The 20,315-nt window shown below is 38.9% G+C and overlaps 2 protein-coding genes across 2 annotated transcripts; one reads left to right on the top strand and one right to left on the bottom strand.

Annotated features, from left to right (window-relative positions):
* Positions 1–1,318: 1,318 nt before the first annotated feature.
* LOC103702150 (uncharacterized) lies at positions 1,319–2,184 on the bottom strand. The gene is made up of 2 exons (XM_088701690.2): positions 2,045–2,184; positions 1,319–1,936 (listed from the first exon to the last, which is right to left on the bottom strand). Exon 2 carries the CDS (start codon positions 1,929–1,931, stop codon positions 1,467–1,469), a length of 465 nt encoding a protein of 154 aa, XP_088557816.1. The 5' UTR covers positions 1,932–1,936; positions 2,045–2,184; the 3' UTR covers positions 1,319–1,466.
* A 5,618-nt stretch (positions 2,185–7,802) lies between these two features.
* Positions 7,803–17,525, top strand: LOC103702161 (polyadenylate-binding protein-interacting protein 7-like). Its single transcript, XM_008784479.6, has 6 exons — positions 7,803–8,276; positions 10,500–11,362; positions 13,074–13,464; positions 13,572–13,642; positions 14,783–14,907; positions 16,945–17,525. Exons 2-6 carry the CDS (start codon positions 10,583–10,585, stop codon positions 17,243–17,245), a joined length of 1,668 nt encoding a protein of 555 aa, XP_008782701.2. The 5' UTR covers positions 7,803–8,276; positions 10,500–10,582; the 3' UTR covers positions 17,246–17,525.
* Positions 17,526–20,315: the final 2,790 nt, after the last annotated feature.

Raw genomic sequence — 20,315 nt, 5'->3', positions numbered from 1 at the left:
TTGGGTAAATAATAGGAGGGGAGGGAGAGGGACCAGCCTACCCGCGTAGCAACTCCACTACTGGGCCTCCTTCCACCAGAGAATGTTCGATACAGGTCGCAAGTTTCGCATGCCTTTCCCGACCCGTGGGCTCACCGCCTCACGTGTGGGTACGTCACCCCAGCATCACCTCGGTACAGGTGGAAGGACAGCATATCTGCCAACGAGTCATTCGGACATGGGGCATCCGGTTCCCTAATTTAATCGACGTCCGCGCGTTTCGAACCCGGACAACTCGGATGGAATTGTCGCCCCCTTACCACCAGGCTACTACCTTGGTGGCTGGTATTCTATATGTTCGATCGTTTTTCTCTGCTTAACCTTAAAACCAATTCATCCTCACTTGCCAAGTTGATGATGGTCGAGAACAATAAACCCATCTTAACTTAATATATTTAGGAAATCATTCTTGGATAAATGAGAAAATTTATCGGCGTGTTTGGTTGAGAGAACTGAGGTATGAAATGGAAATAGGAATGAGTGATCCTCACTCCAACTGTTTAGTTGGGAGGAGTTTCATTCCAATTCACATTCCAAGGAGGAATGTGGATGCTTTAATCCTCCAAAATTAGATTCTGACTCTCTTTTCAGTATTCAAATCTTTTTTCGCTATGTTTACTTAAAACATTTGATTTTTCAAAAACATCTTCCTATTTAATTGATTTTTTAAAAGTTTTTTCTTTTGGTAACAAGCCAAATACAACAAGAAATATAATCATTTCGATTCTCATACCAATCCATTCTGATTCTAATCGCAAACCAAATACAACCTAGAAAGAGTTAGAAAACCATTTCTCGTTTAAAAGCGCGTCCTTCTTCCTAAATCCTCTCTGCCCTCTTCTTTGATTATTTTTGGAGCGTCCTCTTCACGCTGGCAGTCAACTGAACTTACCCGTAGTCTAATAGATCTAATTATAATTAGTTACTAGAACTCCAGTATGTTTAGAAATCCAATCACCAAAATTCAACTTGTTTAGTAATGGAATTAGACAAATAGAATCTAGTTTGTCTGGAAGTTATATGACCGCAGTTTCAATTTGATTGGTCTCAATTTGATTGGAAAAGGAGACAGAGAGCATGCAAGGGCTTGAGTCTGAGTTTTTCCCTTGGTTCAGAAATGTACCATGATAGTTTTCCAGAGCAGAAATATAACATTTGGAAAATGGAATTCTTCCATTTTCTGAGTTCCATTGATCAAATCTTACAAGAACCTCTGCAGGAAAGAAACGAGTAGAAATTTGAGTCCCCCAAAAAAACTGAGCTTTAAAACTAAAATTCTAACCTTAATTAAGCGTAGAATTAACCAGAGGTTTTGGAGAAAATTTCTGATTTGAGAGTTTATTCCACTTGAATCCAATCACCGCCCGCTTTCAGTCTCGACGGCTTCCCCTTTTTTTTTTTGGTCTGGAACGCTTGTTTCGCGGTCTTCAACCGGCCAGGGTCGAGAAGCAGCTCCCGGTCCGGACCAGTGGGGACCGACCGCTGGCGGCGGCGACGACGGCCCCTCCCTTCCGGCGGGGACTGTTGGGGCTGGATCGCACCACCCGCGGGGAGTCGAGGCTCCGGCGGAGGAGCTGCCGCACAGCAGCGATGAAGTGCTCGGCCGGGTCGACTGGCGATGCTGCGGCGGCTCGGAAGTTCCGGCAGAAGCTCACTTGCCGGGTCATCGCCTCCTCCGTCGAGATCTGCCGCCCCGACCGCCCGATCTCGTCCTCCACCGCCTCCCCGCAAAGCCCGCACACCCACCTCCCCGCGTATCTCTCCCGCACCCGCGCGATGTACGCCGGCGTGCACTCCTCCGTCAGCCCGCAGCACTCGCACGCCGCCGCTTCCACCACCTCCATCTTCTCTTCCCCCGCCGCAGCCTCCCCACTCATCACCGTCGCCGACATCCTTTCTGATCCCAAATCCAAAAAAGAAGCTCAAATCAAACAAAAAAACTAAGAGAAATCGCCCGATCTATATCGATCAACACCTCTGCCAACCCCAAGTGTCAGAATCTTACCGATTTCCGAAGCTTTCCTTTCTATCTCTTCGAAAAAACGCACGAGATCCACCGGAGATTCTGTCTTGATTCTTCAGCTATCTCTCCTTCTCACAGACGGCGGATTCTTCGCTCTGATCCTCTTCTCCGGCCACCGCCGGCGCCGCCTTCGTGGTCTCCTCTTCAAGAAGGGAATTCTCCATCTCAAGATCGAATTTTTCGTTTCGATCTATCGGTATATAGAAACCAATCACGATAAAATTTGGTAGAATATTCTCCAATTTCGATTCGAATCGATCGCGTACCCTCCTTCCCCGACTCTTTCCCGGTTTTTATCCTTCCCGTTCCACCCTTCCCTTCTTAAGGACTTCACTGGCGGAGGGAGTGGGGCCCGGGAGGGGGCATCGGAAGGTGGTGCCACGTCATCGAGGAGCGCTGGCATTAGATTCTGGCAATGTGGACGACAGCTGTCGCCAGTTCGGTGCAGATAAGTCGTGGCCTGGGAGGTGGGGTAGGCTCTCCTGGTTGGCGGCGAATGAGTGGATGATACGTCTCATCTGTCTCCAATCAGACACGGCTTTGTTTACCGACTGATAAGTCTGCGTCTTCGTTAGTTGGCATGGTGGAATCGGTGATGGGGGCCGACCCCGTTCATGCACACAAGCTTGCTGAGAACATACCTTCCATTTCGTGCTAAACTGCTCAACCCCGTATGATTGATTGATGGTTGAGAATGGCACTCAACTCATCTCCCATCAGTACTCTTACACCCAGGACTTAGGTGTCTCCTATTACTAAGGTTGTAAATTATTTGAGCTCTATATAAAGATAACAAAAATATACTTCATTTTATTGTGTCTATGTGTGATGAAAATGATTTTTGATGATCAATGAATTGAATAGAGATGGAATGTAAGTTTCCCCTATAATTTCACAAAATGATATGTCATATACAATCAATGCTCTACATTAAAGCGCAATCTAGAGGTGCTCCCCACTTGAGAGGTGACCACCTTCTTCTTTCAAGGAAGATACCGGCATCAATTCTACTTTTTCAAAGAAAGATTTTAAATACATAATAAATAAAAATAAATTTTATTGGAAAAAAGAATATCTTGTTTAACATGGAAAACTGTAATAAATGTATATGTGCGCATACTTATATATATATATATATATATATATATATATATATATATATATATATATATATATATATACAAAAATAGATATGTTTATATGTATATATGTGTGTGTATATGTATGTATGTATATTTTCGTGTATGTATGTATGTATATCTTTGTTTATGTATGTATTGAAAAAATTAGGGAAAAAATGTTGATATAAAAACATGAGCGGCTAATATTTTTTTTCCTGACTTTTGATGTATGTTTGTATGTATGTATGTATCTATGTGTGTATACAGAAAAAAATTAGAAAAAGCTCAATGTATAAAAACATATTCAATTAATATTTTTTCCTATATCTTTTATCTCCTTCTTTTATGCTATTTTTTTTGTTTTAACAATGTTTGTTGTTTGCTCCTCAAAGTAAAATAGACTACATAGAATCATCTAGACAAAATAAGATCAAAATAATGAACATTATCACCCTACAAAAGGCTAGAAGATCTAAAAAGAAAAAGGATTCTGCTTGTAGCGTAATTACATGCAAAATGACTAGTAATATCGTTTTGAATTTTATAGTTGGCATTGAAGGAAATGTGGATAATGTTGGATGCGAGGAAACGATTGGCTTAAGTAACCGTAAATTCTTGGCTCCTACAAGTAGTTTTGTACAATCAATCCATGGTCTTGATAGCTTTGATAGAATTATTTTGGAGGAGAATAATTCCGAGGTAAGTATCGATGCTATTTTCTCAGAAGATCTCACATTTATAATATATAAAGGTTCCTTTTTCTGCTATGTAGAAAAATATATTTGATTTGTATAATTTATGAAATCAGCTAATATCTAATTTTGGAAAAAAAAATCAGAGATGAAACTCCTGCAAAAAAAAATGCTGCTTGTGGATGATGAGTAATATATCTTCATTAGGCATCTTTTTTCTAGTACATATCCATAGTTACTTATCAGAAAATTAGGGTTCTTATAACTTTTTCAAACATCATTTTTTTTTTCGAGTTGCAGAGACTCGCCTGTGCAGAGACTCGCATGCACAGACAACATATTGTAAATGTCTTTTTCCTCAACTTCTAAATATTTTTTTTTCTTTCTAGCAAGGACGACAATATGCGAAGAAATGATGAATGACATAACGACCTATAAATATAGATACGCATGTATTATTTAGCAATCAGATATTATTTAAACAAAATAACTGAAAAATGCAATGATAACCATTCAATCAAGAAAAATCTATGATTTAGTTCTGCCATAAGGTATCTCTTTTCATCCATCTTCTTTCTCTTACTTCAAATGTGGTTTAGATTCGCATTAGCACCATTATGATACACTATCATCCATGTGGTGTGTTTGTTTTGAATAAGATGTTTTCGATGAGTGACATATATTTCTGTAAATGATAACTACTAACTAGCTTCTTAAATTTTAGCAGACAAGTGTCAATAAACATAGCCATCAAATACCTGCAAGAGGATGGTAGCACCTGCTCATGCTACTAGATTCCCTCCCCCTCCACCTATCTGCTTCATCATCCTCACCCCCATCTTATTAGCAATCCTAATTTTTATTTCTCTTTTTTATAAACTAAAACCTTCAACCTCCAATTACTTAGAGTCCAATTCCATCCATCTTTGTCTCAATGTCTTCTAAACCCATCCCTTCCTCCGTGTCTCCTTTTGCACGATCGCATGGCTCGATCTCCTTTGAATGATCTCCTTTTGGACTCTTGGCAATCATCTTGGTTAAATTTGTTCTGAAAGTCAGCAGGCCCAAGTTAGGTCGGGCTTGGTCCAAGCCCACTTGAATGGACGCGCGTCTGTTACCTAAACGCATGTAAGGCTTGTCAAGAAGTAGCAGCTTGAATGGACATGGGGATGGTTTGAGATAGGCTGGCCATCCAGACGAAGTATGTATTTTGGGAGACCAATGGGGCTACCGCTTGGGTGGCTTCTTTTGTGACCAACCATTCGGGTGCATATTTGTGGGTGGGTGAAATGGAGTTGCCTAGTGCTCTCCGAGATGTTTTGCTTTTTGATTTTCTTAACTGTATTCGTACACGTTTAGTATGATACTTCTATTTCAGCAAAAAAAAAGAAAAAAAATTGTAGCATTCCTTTGCAGCAATTTAGCGACAAGATAAAATTGGTTGGATGCTTTGCAATCAAAGTTGAGTAAGATGTGCTTCAACAAAAATTGCTAAACTGGGTGAATGCTAGATTTGTCACATCTTATAGTATCCATAAGGAGGGGAAACAGGGGAGACAAGGACAGCAAGCTGCTCTCCATAGCTAGATTTATTTGTCTGTTCTACTTCGGATGGCTTCGTTGCATTTACTATTTCCATTGCCACCTATCAACTACGTGATAAGGGATGGTAATGGTAAAGCCAAAGTAATGGAGGGAATGACTTGTTCTACAATCAAGGAGCCGGCCACACTGACCCTTTCTATAGCGTGACATTACTACTTTATCTTAGTCAGACTCGGACCAGTTTTGGTAGAGGGCCCTTTTGTTTACCTCTATTAATTAAATGCTTTATCAGCTCATTTAATTTAGCATGAGAGCTTGGAATCAACTATCAACGGATTCAGCTGAAATTATATTTGAATAGACTAACATCACATACCAAACACTAGGATTGGACCAATAGATGGAAGCTAGGTACCCTTGCTTAGATGGAAAATTCTATTTATGTTTGCTAAAAATCTAGCACGAGTTGACATGGATCGAGAATTTTCAGGACTTGCATCAACCAATCGCTGCGCATTGAGAAAAATGTTAGATCGGATCCTAATCAGTTTCAAGCGTAGTTCGTGCTAGGCGTAGATCTAGCTCGACCAACCCGTGCATTCGTAGATAACTTGCTCACAAAATTGGGAAGAATGTGATCGATATCGCAGATTGTGGTTGTATCCTTCGCGAGGAAGAAGGATTCACCTTTCTTCGTCCCCATCCACCATTAGATCACCTATTGCATAGATCTCAAAGTGCCTCAAACTTTGTCATCATCTATCTACACAAATCTTGAAGTGAGCAATACATGGGTGCACAGAAGGGTGAATCCTTCTTTCATGCGAAAGATACAACTAAAATTTTGATAACATATGGGATCAAAGGATTAAGTAGCATGTTCCTATCCCCACCCTCCCTTTGGATTGAGTGGAATGAAGCACTTTAAAATGGGAAAGTTCATTCTGTCAGAATATGATCCATAGCTAATGATGGGAACTTTACGTGATGGACATAAAAGAGAAGGTATGATACCAATCGAAACATTTTGCACCTTGAATTTTCTCATTGCAAAGTCAAAAGGATGATAGGAATCTCTATGGAGAGAGCAAGATCTAGAGGAATGAATATGATATTTGGAGCATGCTTCCAAAACAATTGTACCTCAATTTCGCCGCAAAGTCAAAACAAGGTTTTCATTTCAGACCAGTCCAGCATACCGAACGGACTTCTTTGAGATGTGTGCTTTACCATCATGTGTCAACTAACATATGACATGCATGTGAAGGAAGCTTTTTCCAAGGTAAGGGTTTCACGAAGAAGAAAGAAGACGAGAGCAAAAAGGAGCAGGGACCGCCTTGGCGCCCGTCATAGCTTGTGATATTGTCCAAAGCTTTAGCATGCAACAGCTGCCCATATGGCATGAGAAAAAAATAGCGTGAAAATTCATGCTGGCATATGTTTAGTTCCATATCGGTTATTCGTTGAGTAGATCTTACGTATTTATACAGAATCAAAAAAATCAAATAATACCTTTTGGCTAGTCATTTTGGATGAGATCCTGCATTGTTACAAATAGTATTAGAATGGATCCAGTTCATACTTGTATAGACTATGGAATACTGCAACACGAATCTATTAGAGTTAACTACGAACCAATCATGGTGTTTGTGATTAGATTTTAACAAATTTGAACTTTTAGACTGATGATGACGTCAGGCCTTAAACATGAGAAATATGTAAAGTGGTATTTAGATAATTGGATTCGATCAACAAGAATAAATTGCATTAATGATCTTCTTCGTGGCACAAATGGGTGGTAAACTATTTCATTCGATGATTAGTTAAGATGCTCGTGTGACATTTAATTTCATTTAAGAAGACTCCCGAATTAATTCACATTTTATACACAGACTTGAAAAATCAAAACCTCAGACGCTACCGAGGAGGTGGGGACGAGATATGATCACCCTCTCATGGTGCGTAATCTGATACCTCAACTTCCCCTCGAACCTTTTACAGGATATCCCCCCCTAGTTTCCAGCCACCCGTTCAGTTGGAGCTCCATTTCAATCCACGTCTTGATCATTTGGCCGAGACCACAAATACGATTCTATCGTCTCCGCGCACCGGCACCACTCGTGTCCAAAACGGGGCCCACCCCCCCCCCCCCCAAATCTCAACCGTCCATCGCCACCCCTTATGATGGCGAGAGTGCCACCATGTCACGCGGTGGGGCCCGCGGCCTCGCACTGCGTCCCAACCGGGGCCGCAGGGCACGTCAACCAGTCCGATATCAGACAAACCGACGGCCGTGATTTAAATCCAACGGCGGCCCAGCTGTTTGGACCCCAGCAGCGGATCCCCGCGCTTGCTTAAGAGCCGTCCGCGTCCTATCATCTCACAGCAATGCAAGGCCAGGAGTCAACAAACAACAGAGAGAGAGAGGGAGCGCGCGAAGAGAGAGAGAGAGAGAGAGAGAGAGAGAGAGAGGCGTGATCGTAATCGAGAGGAGAGGAGGCGAAAGGCTAGGTGGGGTTCTTTCTTTTCTTTTTTGCTCGTTCTTTTCTCCTATTTCTTGTACGAAGCTTCTTCTTTCCATGGCGGTGGCGGTGGCGGCGAAGGTCGGGACCCACGCGGAGGCGACTAGGATTTGAGAGATCTCCCCCCGAATCCGAGGCTGAGGCAGCTCGGAGAGACGAATCTGAAGGGGATCCGCGTATCGGTTCGAGGCTCGAAGGAGAATTTTGTAGGAGAAATCGGGGAACAAGAAGGCGGAGCTCCTCTTCTCTCGTTTTTGATTCCTCTCGTGCCTCTCTCTTCTTTCATCCATGGGTCGGTTTCCCTCCATTTATCCTCTGATCGATCTGGGGAAAGGTATGATCTCTCTCTCTCTCTCTCTTTCTCGATCTCGTTTTCTTGCTCTTTTCCAGGCCTTTTCTTGATTTTTTTTATAGTACTGCATTAGATCAGTATTTGATGCCGGAATCTGTGAATCTTGATTTGGATTATGTTTTTCTTGGCGAGGATTCATGAAATTAACTTTCTTGATGGATGTTTTTTCTTTGTGGGGGCCAAAGCTGCTGGATTTTAGGATTCTTTGGTCTGAGATCTTGAATGTTGAATTGTTTCATGTTATTTCCGGGTCTCCTTTGGTCAGTTTCCTTCTTTTTGGAGATCTGGTGGGATTTTAATCTACGAAGCGGTCTGGTTGTTTTCTGATATACTGTTTTGTCGTATTAGGCAGTTGAGTAAGGAAGCAAGAAAAAGTGAGGGGGAAAGGATCATCATCAAATTTATTAAAGAAGTTAACAACAGTAACTGGCCACCTGTTTGCTCAACAGAAAATTTGATTTTGAGGATGGGTGACACTTGAAGTTTTGGGGTTTTGTTGAACACTTGGATAATGGAGATCAGATGAACTGACAGGGGTGGTCATGATATGAAGCTTGCAAGATCTGTGGTGATGCTTAATAAGTTTGTGCGATATCTTTGTTTCTTGAATAACTAATGTATTTAAAGCAATAAAGAGGATTTTGAGTTCTTTAAGCTATTTGTATGTGCGTTTACTTTTCTTTTTATTATTTTTGTGAACAATGGATGGAATTGGAATGTAAATATAGCTGCAGGTCAAGATATGGAAAACCTGGCCTATACATATAATACACGGGTGAGATTTTGTGGATATGTGATATTTGGGTTTCTTTGGTTGAAATATCTTAAGAAAAGTTGTGTAGCTTTTGGAAAGAAACGACTCGTAAAACTTAGTTCATGTGTTAAGACTGTGCTGAAAGATTTTTGACCAGGATATCTGTGACTTTCTGGGTTGGCTGTTATCAAGCAACCGTAGACAATAAAAAATGTCAGGGCAAGAGAATTGCAGTGTAGAGACAATCAAGAGAACAAAATGACTGTGATTCAGGTCCATTTTCCTGGATTTTGCTTCAGATTTTGCACAGAATTATCTGGGAGCAAATACATATGGAACAGTGAACTTCTCCAAGCAAATTCTCTAGCCCTAGGTAGAAGAATAGAGGATAGGCAAGAAGAAGATAAAAAGAAAAGAAAGCAAAGGACTAAAGGTCACTTCTCCCCTACACTAAGCTTAATCCTAACCATCAGTCTACTCATAAAAATGCTAGCCCTTTAATTAGATCTATATTTGTGAAAAAGAATTGAAAGAGACTTACATCCCTGCCCCATGAGCCCTTTCAGAACATGGTATCTTGGTCTGAATGAGTCTGTTTGGTGCACCCAACACATCTAAAAGATGTATCCTGGTGAGGCATTCAATATCGTATATGATATAAATTAAAAGGGTTCCTGAATGGTAATTTGTAGCCCCTGACTGCAACTGTAAGTTTATTCAAAGTAAGGAAATTTGGAAGTATAACAAGTACCGTTCCCCAATTAATCCAGGATGCCAATTAAATTCAAATTCTACAACTCTATATATTGTAGGTAAAAAATATGGGGTTTCCACATGAGCAGAAAACATGCAAGATATACAAAGCATTACTTAGCTGATGCATAGTGGTTGGCAGTGTTGTTGAGAGCTTAGCCTTTTCTTTTAGGGATTTGATAGGAAGAAAATGTTGCTTTATATCTAGTGAACTTTCCTATTTCCATTTGAGTTTTGATTGATAAATGATGACAATGATAAAGCTGAAAACTGAGATCTTCCTTTATGTACCTCTCTCAAAGGAGGAAAAAGGGAGGAAACAAGGCCCACCCACCTACACAACACACCACAATTGGACACCCAGTAGGAAAATAAAGTTATCTGGTAGCATTCATCTGCAGATGATTAATAGCAGCATGTGTCTCTGTTTATAACAAATTTTTTAGTGGAATTAGCTTCTGCACGAGCTAGTAATGCTGTTTTTATTATACAGCTATTATCTTTGGATCACCAAACTGCTTTTGCTCTGAGTTTGTTGTACAATTTGATATCTACATCTTTGCCCTGTGAATGGTAATGCTACATTTAGAATTAGATGTCTCTCTGTAGATCATTCTTGTTTTGTAAGTTTCTACATACATGATTATTTCTTTGTATATTATTCTGATTTTGTAAGTTTCTACATATATGATTTGCAGGATTGGGATAAATCCTTCCTGGAAAATCTTTATCTCACAAAAAGGCACTGTAGATATCGACATTTATTGTACTTCAAATAAAGATGAATTTGTCCATCAAAGGTCTGGCAAACAAGGATGCCAAGTTAAACTCATTGAACAAAGTTACCGCATTAAATCCCCATGCAGCTGAATTTGTTCCTTCAGCCCTTAGAAATATATATGGAAACTCTGAAAGCTCAGATGCAACCAGGCAGGATGTTCCGGGCTCTTCTAAAAAAACAGCCTTAGATCGTTCAGGATCTAGTATTTCAAATAATTCAGATGATGAAGCACATCAGTACTGGCGTTGTCAGCTTCCTGATGATATTACTCCTGACTTCACAGCCTTGGGAGAAGAAGAGCTGCATGGACCCGAACATCTCTCACTTGCAGGTTTATCAATACAGGATAGTGTTGGGACATCAAGATTCTCAGCATCCACTGCCAGTCAGACATTGCGCATGCGACAAAATCTATCTTCACTTTCTAGCGATGGTCTCAACCTGGGGGAAAACATGGGATATTCTGGCTCTAGCTGTGCTGGCGAACGTTTCTCAACTGATTTCATGACTTCGGCTGACAATTCCTGGGGTAAACAATTCATCAATGCTGAACAGCGTCATACCAATGGAAGGGATGGGCATTATTACAATGGAGATTCTGGTGCTGTTTCAGTAAACGATTTAATAGGTGATAGTGCAGTGACCAAGGATGCTGCCATCCATCCCCTAGAGTTTCTGTCATCAAAGTTTCCTGATTTTGCAGCGCAGAGCCTTGCAGATGTTTATTATGGAAGTGGATGTGATTTGAACTCGACGATCAAGATTCTCACTCAACTTGAGGTACCGTTTCTGTCTAGTCAAATTATTGTGCTTTTGGACAAAGACTTTAGGTGTCCCTTTCCAGAACTTCTAATCTTGGATTTCAAGAAATCAGAAGTTCAGCTGTCTCTTCAGGTTTTGCTTTCCCATACATTGCCTGCGTATAAGAATAGTATGTTCTGGCACTTCATTTATGAGAACCAGTAGGACCAGAAAACTCGCTGACAATTGTAGCATGTTGACTGCAATCAAGTTTTTGATGGGAGAGTCTTCAAGAATGCTAACCTAGCTCTAATATATGCAATTATGATACCGAAGAGGTTTTTTGATGACCAGCAAGAAACCATTCAAAATGGAATTTTGCTTATATTATATATGCATTAGCTTGTTCATAGACAGAATCTTCAAATCTATTGTTAGTTGGACAATCTGTTTCACTCTTACTGTAAGAATATACATATTTTACTTGATTAAAACTTATTTACCAAAATAATATGTGAACGGATCACTCTGCTATAGGCTTTAAGTAATGAACAAGAAATGAAAAATATGAACATTATTATATCTTATGAAGCATGCTAGAAACATTGCATATGCTTTTTTATTTGGGAGCTGGACTTTTTCTGAAATTGCAGGTGGGTTTCTGAACTTAAAATTCTGCATCCTTTCAAACAGCTCAAAAGAAGTATTGAAAAGGGCAATATTTTTTTTCTATTGTTCACTGCAGAATTTAAGTAAGCAGGATATGCCAGTAATTGTTGTTAATTGTGACAAGTTATGGTTTTTTTGCTTACAAATATCGTTCCCAAGAGTATGTAGATTTATATTCTTTATTACTAGGCAACTAGAACACGGATAACCTCAGCTTTTGTCAGAAAAAGTTTTGATTGGGTTTGCTTTTTGTGGGTGGTTTCTATGGTCAGTGTACCAAGAAGAGCACTTTTGAGGACAAATGTGGATCAGGGGATTTCTTAAGATAGTTTAGGGGATTGGCTTAGGTTCTGGCAAGCATAGTGACTGCTGTATCATTAAGTTTTAGCAGCTTGTCAAAGGGGAATTGTGAAATTCTTTTATTTAGATTCATCAAGACGTAGTCAAATCTAAACCAGGAATATATGATAGGAGAGAGTTTGACCGTAGGACCTAATTGCTTTGCAAGTTGCCAGCATAACTATGGTTTGATCGATTTTCCCTGCTAATCTAAAGCAATCACTGAATGGCGAAATGTTCTTCCCGTTATGTTTTTTAAATGGAAAACCATACAGAACTTGGGCTTCTAGTTCGTGGTAAGAAATCTGTTTTTTTTTTTTCCGCTAAGGCAAGAAATCTGATATTTTCCACATGTTCTATTCTTCTGAATCTTGCATTTTTCTTTTTCTTTTTTTTTTTTTGGGGGGGGGGGGGGGGGGCGCATTTTGATAAGACCTTGGTTGGTTTTTTGATATGTATTAGATAGGAAGTGATATATCTTGGTAATGATTATGGGATGTCTCCTGGTTTAGTGAACTACTGAAGTTCTTGCAGTGCGATACTTAAAGTATCAGGTTTTTACATTCAGATCCTACTATACTTGTGGGCAAATACAAAGGGTGTAATTGTTTCTTTTTTTTCTAGTTGCATAATATGCTTCAATAACTGTCATATTGATTTATTTCTATTTTTTAGTAATCTTTTGGAAGAACCGTTTAGGGGCATTAAAACAACATTATTTTACTCACAATGACATCTTCAGGTAGGTGGTGGTTTTAATCAGAAATCATTAGCAGCCCCAAGCTTTAGCATGCTGGATTTTCCTGCTCTGCTGGTGGCAGGTGCTCAAAATGGGCTGTCCAAGTATTCCAGAGAAGATATACAGCAGGCTTCCAGTACATATAGATCTCCTTCCACTATCTTTAGAGGTGATATAGATTTTGCTTCAACTGCTAGAAAACTTGCATCCCATGATAGTGGTCATTGGAGACATGAGATTAATGGTTCTGCTGATGGTGGTGTGGGCTCAAGTAGAAGCTCTCAACTTTTAGCTAACTCATATGGTCATGGTAAAATGGCTTACGGTAACAAATTGCAAGGTCTCAGTGCAACGCAGGCAGCTCCAGTTTGGCCCGAAACTGGAGAAGCAGTGGGTAATATTCTTAAATTGTTTTCTTGTAGCTGATCAAGAATTGCTCTATAATATCCATTTAATAGGGGTTTTTCCTTATGTATATATAAATCAATGTTGAGATGACAGCAAATATGTATTCGGAGTCAAGGGAGGATGGCCATGATTTTGCACACCTTCAAAATACATACCTTGAACAGGTAGATGCGTTCTTATTGATCATTTCTGTGCCAGAGAAGTAAACATCACACTATTTATGATCATATAAAACATGCTTATATGGATCTTCAGTAATTGATTGCTATCATTGGCTAAATAGGTGTAATGCTTGATGTTTCTGCGTTGAAGCAACATACCCTATATGTTTTGTCTTTTCTTGGTGATATAACAAGGTTAAGGGTACATATGAATGTTAATGGTTGCAATATCTGTTTCTTATTTCTGTCTTTATAATCAGAATATCTGGATATGAAAGTATGTTGGGAACACATTTTTCATTCTCTGTTTTTAAAAACAGTAATTCCTATATACATGATTCCAATCCACTTGATAGTCCGACACTTCCACTCGCTTTACATGACTGTGTCCGCTAACCCAATTCAGTGCTATGTATCATCAGGTGAGGCATCTGAAATTTCCGAAATTTCAGATAGTAGATTCTGTTTTTGCTTGCAAAAAATAATGCAAAGATAAACAAAACACAAATGGCCCTAAGATTTATTTCCTATTTTCAAATTGAAGAACAGTTCTGACTATGAAATAAGTTTTCTGTTTTTAAGAAAGAATAGAAATAAAACAAAAGTAACCGGAAATAAAAGCAGAAAAAGAAAAGAGTAGCAGCAACCCAGTCTAATGGGCCCTGAAGAATCCAATACTTTTCTGGTAGAAGAATATTCTTTTACTTGCTAATTCTAGATTGCCAAGCATCAAGTTACCTGGACCCTTTGATTTACCTTGAAGTTTCTAAACCTGATGCTTATACATAATATTATCCACAAGGAAAATTGTTGAGCATTGGAAGGATTAGACAACTAGGTGAGAGTTTGTAATTTTATGAAACTTAAGCTTACTCAAACATGTCAAATCGGCTCAACTTGTTTAAGTAATTTTCATCACATGTTTTCTATTTGGTGCTATATCACTATTTTTGGTTATAAACTCTGATTTTGGTTGCTAAATTCCTTCAAGCTATGTGGTTTGATTTCTTCTTGGTATCCACGCCCTGCAACAGCAATTATTTTGAAATTGTATGGAATGATCTTATCCCTCACATTTATTCTAGCTGGGAGGACAAGCTATTCAGGTTGGATCTTTAGTTAACCTGTATTAGTTTATGGCAGGCAAGACAAGCCTATCAAATCGGCAACAAGGCTCTAGCAAAGGAACTGAGTCTGAAGGGGCAGTTGTGCAATATGCAGATGAAAGCAACTCATGAAAAAGCTAAAGAAACAATTTATCGACATAGGTTGGTCTTTATTGCTCTAGAATACATATAGATATCTATGAAGTATTCTGGTTTCTAGCTCCTGTTACTTTTATGCTCAGTACCGCTAAGATCTGAATCAAATTTTCAATGCAAAGTTATTAGTTATTATTTGGGGATAGATCCGATTATCCCCCATGATATTTCTTGTTCAGTAGGTTACTTTTCGTTAACTTTTGTTCGACTGTAGTTTGAATATCGTGTTAGCATGGATATGGTTTTCAAAGCAAATATGTGCAGCATATGCCCAGATGTACTAACACAAGCATACACAAGTTCCACGTGTACAAGTACACCATGGATGCATATATGCGCACTCATATTTCTATATGTCTGTATTTACATGTGCACAGAATCATTTCCATTAGCATCGCACATGCTAATTTCTAGCTTTTCTATGTTAGGGACAAAAAGAAACCTAGTTTTTTTCCTCAAAGCCCAAGAACTTGGTAATAAATCTTGCAACGCATCAAAATTACTTAAATAATAATTTCTAGTATGGGACATCCTCTGTATTTTAAATGTTAAGACTCCTTTCTTCATGGGTTTTGATCGATTTGTAGCAGCAAGGATGTTACATGCCAAATGCTGGGACAGCTGACTGAGCCGGGTTCATCAAAGTCATAATAACCATAACTGTATATTTATCAAGAGTCAAAACTAATTGCATTACCATGACTATCAAGTATTGCTTCAACATTTTGGGGTAGGCTTTCTGAAATTTTTTTTACCAACATATCCTATAAAGGCCTACCTCATTCCATGCATCAATAAGTAAATTATGATTTCTATGATAATTTTCAATGTTTTATGCCAATGCAACATCAGTTCTCCACTCTTTTGATATGTGGTTGGGATGGACGTTAGTGGTTCTACTTTTATTATGATATGATGGATAATTTAGAATTTATGTTTGAAAAGCACTAGTCCATTGTTTTTAAAGGCATGTGTAAGGCATACCTAGGCATGATGTACTGGGCAAGCGCACCCCCAGCTCGTCGCTTCTTTTGAGGCAGAGCCCTTTAATTGGATGCTGGAAAGGTGCTAAAGGCACACTCATTCCAAAATGCAGGCACATACTAAGGCGTACTCGGTAAACCCTAAAAAATGTGGGTGCTTGATTAATATCTAGTCATTGATTCACACCTGCTGATGTGTTGGGGAAGGGGGGGAAACATAGGAAGAAAGAACGGGGAAATTAGTGTGGAGGTCTTTCAGCAGTAAGTCTCCAGCATTTTCTTTTCCTCCTCCTCCTCCACCTTTTTTTTCTTTTTCGTCATCTCCTTCTCCTTCTGTGTGCAGTCCATCAGAAACAGGGACACCCCTGCTGCTTCTCCTTTTGTCCTCCTCCTCCTGCTCCTGTTATTTTTGTTGTTTCTGTCCATCAGAAACAAACCAGAGGATAGTGGTCTACTTTCCTCTTCTTATTAGGAATTATTTTTAGTTTGCATATAAAATTAAACTCTAATACTTCTTTTATTTGTATTTGTCTTCCAAAACTGATAATTCATGTTTAAAAGCATGTATCTATTATTATTTATATGTATATTAATATGTCTGTGCCTCACTTTGTGAAGATGTGCATCTGTCACTGCACCTTGTGCCTAGGCTCCAACAGACCTTGACACCTTAGTGTGCCTCAGCTTTTGATTATTTTGTACTAGTCAGCATATCTTTCTACCCACCCTCTTGGTTGAGGTATGGAGGATTATCTGCCCTGATGATCATTTGTGCCATTTGAACCCGGGTGCATAGTCTATACATAATGTACATATATATGCATTTGCATAAGTTGCATTGACCCCGTTTTAGATGTTTAGAATGTTGTCATTGTAAAATATCATCAACAGCTTAGGCACACTGCCTGTCAATTTGGCTGATCTTAATCTTCATAGGGGTGGCTGCAAGTTCCTAGGACTGCAAAAGTTATTATGCCTGCAAATTTGAGTCCTTGTTTTTATCTGCTAGAATTTTCCAGGAATCCACTCTCACCTGAGCTTTATCCGTTACAATTTCCAGAAATCCACTCTCACCCGAGATCCAGGGTTGCAGCCTGGGGCAAGACCCTGTGATTGACCTACGTGGACTTCATGTGACGGAAGCCATACATGTTCTAAATCGTGATCTGAGCATGCTGAGGACCAGCGCAAGGTCCACCAGGAAGCGACTGTCGGTCATGGTATCTGTAGGCACCGGTCACTACGCCAAGGGCATCCGAGCTCCAGCAAGGCTTCCTGCAGCAGTCGAGCAGTACCTGGTTGAGGAAGGTCTTCCATACACACAGCCTCGGCCAGGTCTTCTCCGTGTTGTGATATATTGACACCCTGTAAGGTATATATACCACACAAAGGTTAAAAAATGGAAAAAAAAAACAAAAAGATCACACACCTAGATTCTTGTATCTGTGTACATCGGCGGAAGAGAAGAGGTATTGATACAGTCTGGCAACAGCAGCTGTAATATTAATAGCACTGGTGGCATTCATGTCACATTTTGTAAGTTCTCTGGCGGAATTCCGCAATACTTGCTTCGCATGGTTCTTTGGTTTTTGTTGTGCCCCCAGATTCTTTTAGTATGTTCATTTTATTGTCTCTTTTTTCTCTCCTGTCGCATACTCATGGAAGGTGACAATCATGCTGGTTCTTTGATTTCTATTGCCTTTCTATGTTTTCTCAAGTCATTGGTTTCTTTCTTAATTTTTTTCCTTTTTCTGATGAATTTACTCCGAAGCTTGTCGTTAACATTGGTGAAGAAATTATTGTCCTATTGCATAGTGAAAAAAGAATTGCACCGTTCATAAAATCTGTTTCTTTGTTATCCTAGAAATTATAATCTTTTTACGTTGGAAGCTCATGCTTTGTGCAAATCGGCTGAACATGGCCTTGCTCACAATCGTTTCCAGTTCTCAACAGGTGGCGCCAAAGATGAGAAATGTGTGTTTCAATGGAGAAATACTTTCTACAAGTCTACTTTCATGGAAGATGGAAATCTGGAATGAAATATGGTGTTTTTTCCCTCCATTAGAGAATCCTCGTTCGATTTTGTTTTCATGATAGGAGGGTGATTGCTTTGTCCACGGAATTAATTGATACATGATCACAGGGCTTCAAATTTAGTAGGATTTGTTATAGATGATCAGAGATGGACTTTATTTATTTATTTATTTATTTTTTCTCTTCAGGAAGTGTCATTGTTCTATCGCAAGGTGTTTGCTGCGGCTGAGAATGGCGGTAGCATAAGAGGGCAAAAGGCATCACCTTTTAAATTAGTATTGGTTTGGTGGTTTTCCATCGTTTGTCGTTCTTTTCTTTTACATCATTCCAAACTTTTTCTTTTCACTTGCAGAGATCTATACTATTTTTGAAAATGAGACTATTGAATTTTGAATTATTCTATCAAGAGTCGTCTATATTTATTTTAATTTTATGGTTCTACAATATCAATCTTGTATAAATTTTTTTTAAAAAAAATTACATGTTTCTACTTATAAAGTGATTTTTTTCATTTTTAAACTTTATGTTTTTAATAACCGGAATAAAAATATGAACTATAAAGAAGCTAAAAATTTTATATCTAGAAAAGAGAAAAAGGTAAAGACCATAATTTCGAAATCAAAACCCTTCTCCACAATATATATATATATATATATATATATATATATATATATATATATATATATATATATATATATATATATATATATATATATATATCAAAACCCTTCTCTTAATTATATTATCCATATCTTGGTGGCTATTTCCTTTACACTTGGCCGATAAAACGAATGGATGACAAGTGCCTTCTCTCTCCAAGAAAAGAAGACAATAAAAACAAAAGCTTCCAATTAAGTATCGTATTCCGTTTTAGATTTTTGTATAGTATTTTTTTCTTTGGAGAGATTTTGTGCTCTATCTATGCAATGGATCTGTTTGAGTCCTATATCTCCTCAAATTTGATGATCCTCTAAAATATATATATATCAAGCCTCATAACCTAGCCGTCAACCTGATCAAGGGGGAAAAAAAGGTTTTGCCATGCAATTTAGGATTTGGATCAAGGTATGTAGGCTCGCAAAGTTGGACATAACTGGCTTATAGACCTTTTGGTCACTAGGCATGCAAATACGTACACCCATTTATTCTTCCACCACTGTCTCTTTGGGCCCTCGTGCCACCTCAATCACCACTATCCTGTCATTAGCTATCCTCTATCATCCAAACTTTGCCCCCTTCATTTTTTATCCATCTTTAACTCATAGATTCTATGTGCTGCATATTTGTTTAATTATCTCTTTCTATGCCAATCTTTATGTGTTTTATATGGATCGGTACTCTACGTTTTATATGATTTATGACTCTTATGTTGTGCTTTGAGGTCTAGACAGTGAAGAGGTTGGGACAAGGGAGACTACGGGGTCCAGAAGCTGCATGAGTGTGGATGGCGAGGGTGCACTGTGCACTGCCACAAGGGACGGCTGGATCAAAAGGATGCAGCTCAGCGGCTCTTGGACAGCTGGAAGAATGGGTGGAGATCTGCTTGTTTGCGACGTGGATGAGGCGATCCAACATTTTTGTCCATCTTAACGTCCAAAATATTCCTAGCCCGATCGCATGGTTGTTCGATGTCGATCGTGATAGCCTAGATCTTTGATTATTTCATGAGCTTTTATTTTTCTCTTCTTGGTCTACCTTTTCTTTTCCAAAAAAAAAAAAAAAAAAAAAATCTCAAAGCAAGGAAGAGAAGACCCACTTCAAGTAAGCTGCTTCATATACTTGACGATGTACCATGCTTGCCATCAAGTCTTGAATCCAAAACGTCCACCAACCTGAATACCAGAGCATCACCAGTTTTCCCCTCCGATCCTTTAGAAATTGTTTGCATGATTATTTTATAAGGTAGGTTTAATTGGATACTCTATGTTTTTTTACATCAGCATGGTATTTAGCTGGGACATGTTATCGCAAAATGCATTAGTTGTCTCATTAAGCTTGTTTATGATATCAATCTACACCTTTATACTTGGCATTTGTAGTAAAATTTTATCTTGAAAACTTTCTTCATAAACCTCAAGATTTTATTTATTTATTTATTGCTAATAACATTGCTAAAAAGTGCTAGGTCATCAGGTTGCAACTAGCCATTTAGTTCATCTATCTTAAAACAAAAAAGGAGAAAAGGGACATCTTTAACCATGACCAATAGCTTGCCGGTTTTTACACCAAGGTATCAAAGTTCACAATGCTCCGTAATTTCTAAATGCTTAATTAAACCCGAGTAGTCCTACAAGGCTTCCATATAGCCAATATGGACAATTCTCCGGCCAGGTGGCGAGGAGGAATTGGTGCAACTCGTGAACTCGTTGCCATAGTGGGTTGGTTGATTATAAAAAT

The sequence above is a fragment of the Phoenix dactylifera genome, chromosome 7, assembly GCF_051530095.1.
Source record: "Phoenix dactylifera cultivar Ajwa chromosome 7, Ajwa_hap1_PhDact_Kaust_v1.1, whole genome shotgun sequence".
Taxonomy (NCBI): domain Eukaryota; kingdom Viridiplantae; phylum Streptophyta; class Magnoliopsida; order Arecales; family Arecaceae; genus Phoenix; species Phoenix dactylifera.
This window is presented reverse-complemented; position numbering and strand designations above follow the sequence as displayed.

What these genes read in the sequence shown, in the direction of transcription:
- LOC103702150 (XM_088701690.2), bottom strand. Translation starts at nt 1,931, where the DNA reads ATGTCGGCGACGGTGATGAGTGGGGAGGCTGCGGCGGGGGAAGAGAAG.
- LOC103702161 (XM_008784479.6), top strand. Translation starts at nt 10,583, where the DNA reads ATGAATTTGTCCATCAAAGGTCTGGCAAACAAGGATGCCAAGTTAAAC. An exon ending in AAAATACATACCTTGAACAG is followed by an intron (nt 13,643 to 14,782) that starts GTAGATGCGTTC and finishes AGTTTATGGCAG; the next exon opens with GCAAGACAAGCCTATCAAAT. An exon ending in GAAACAATTTATCGACATAG is followed by an intron (nt 14,908 to 16,944) that starts GTTGGTCTTTAT and finishes TACAATTTCCAG; the next exon opens with AAATCCACTCTCACCCGAGA.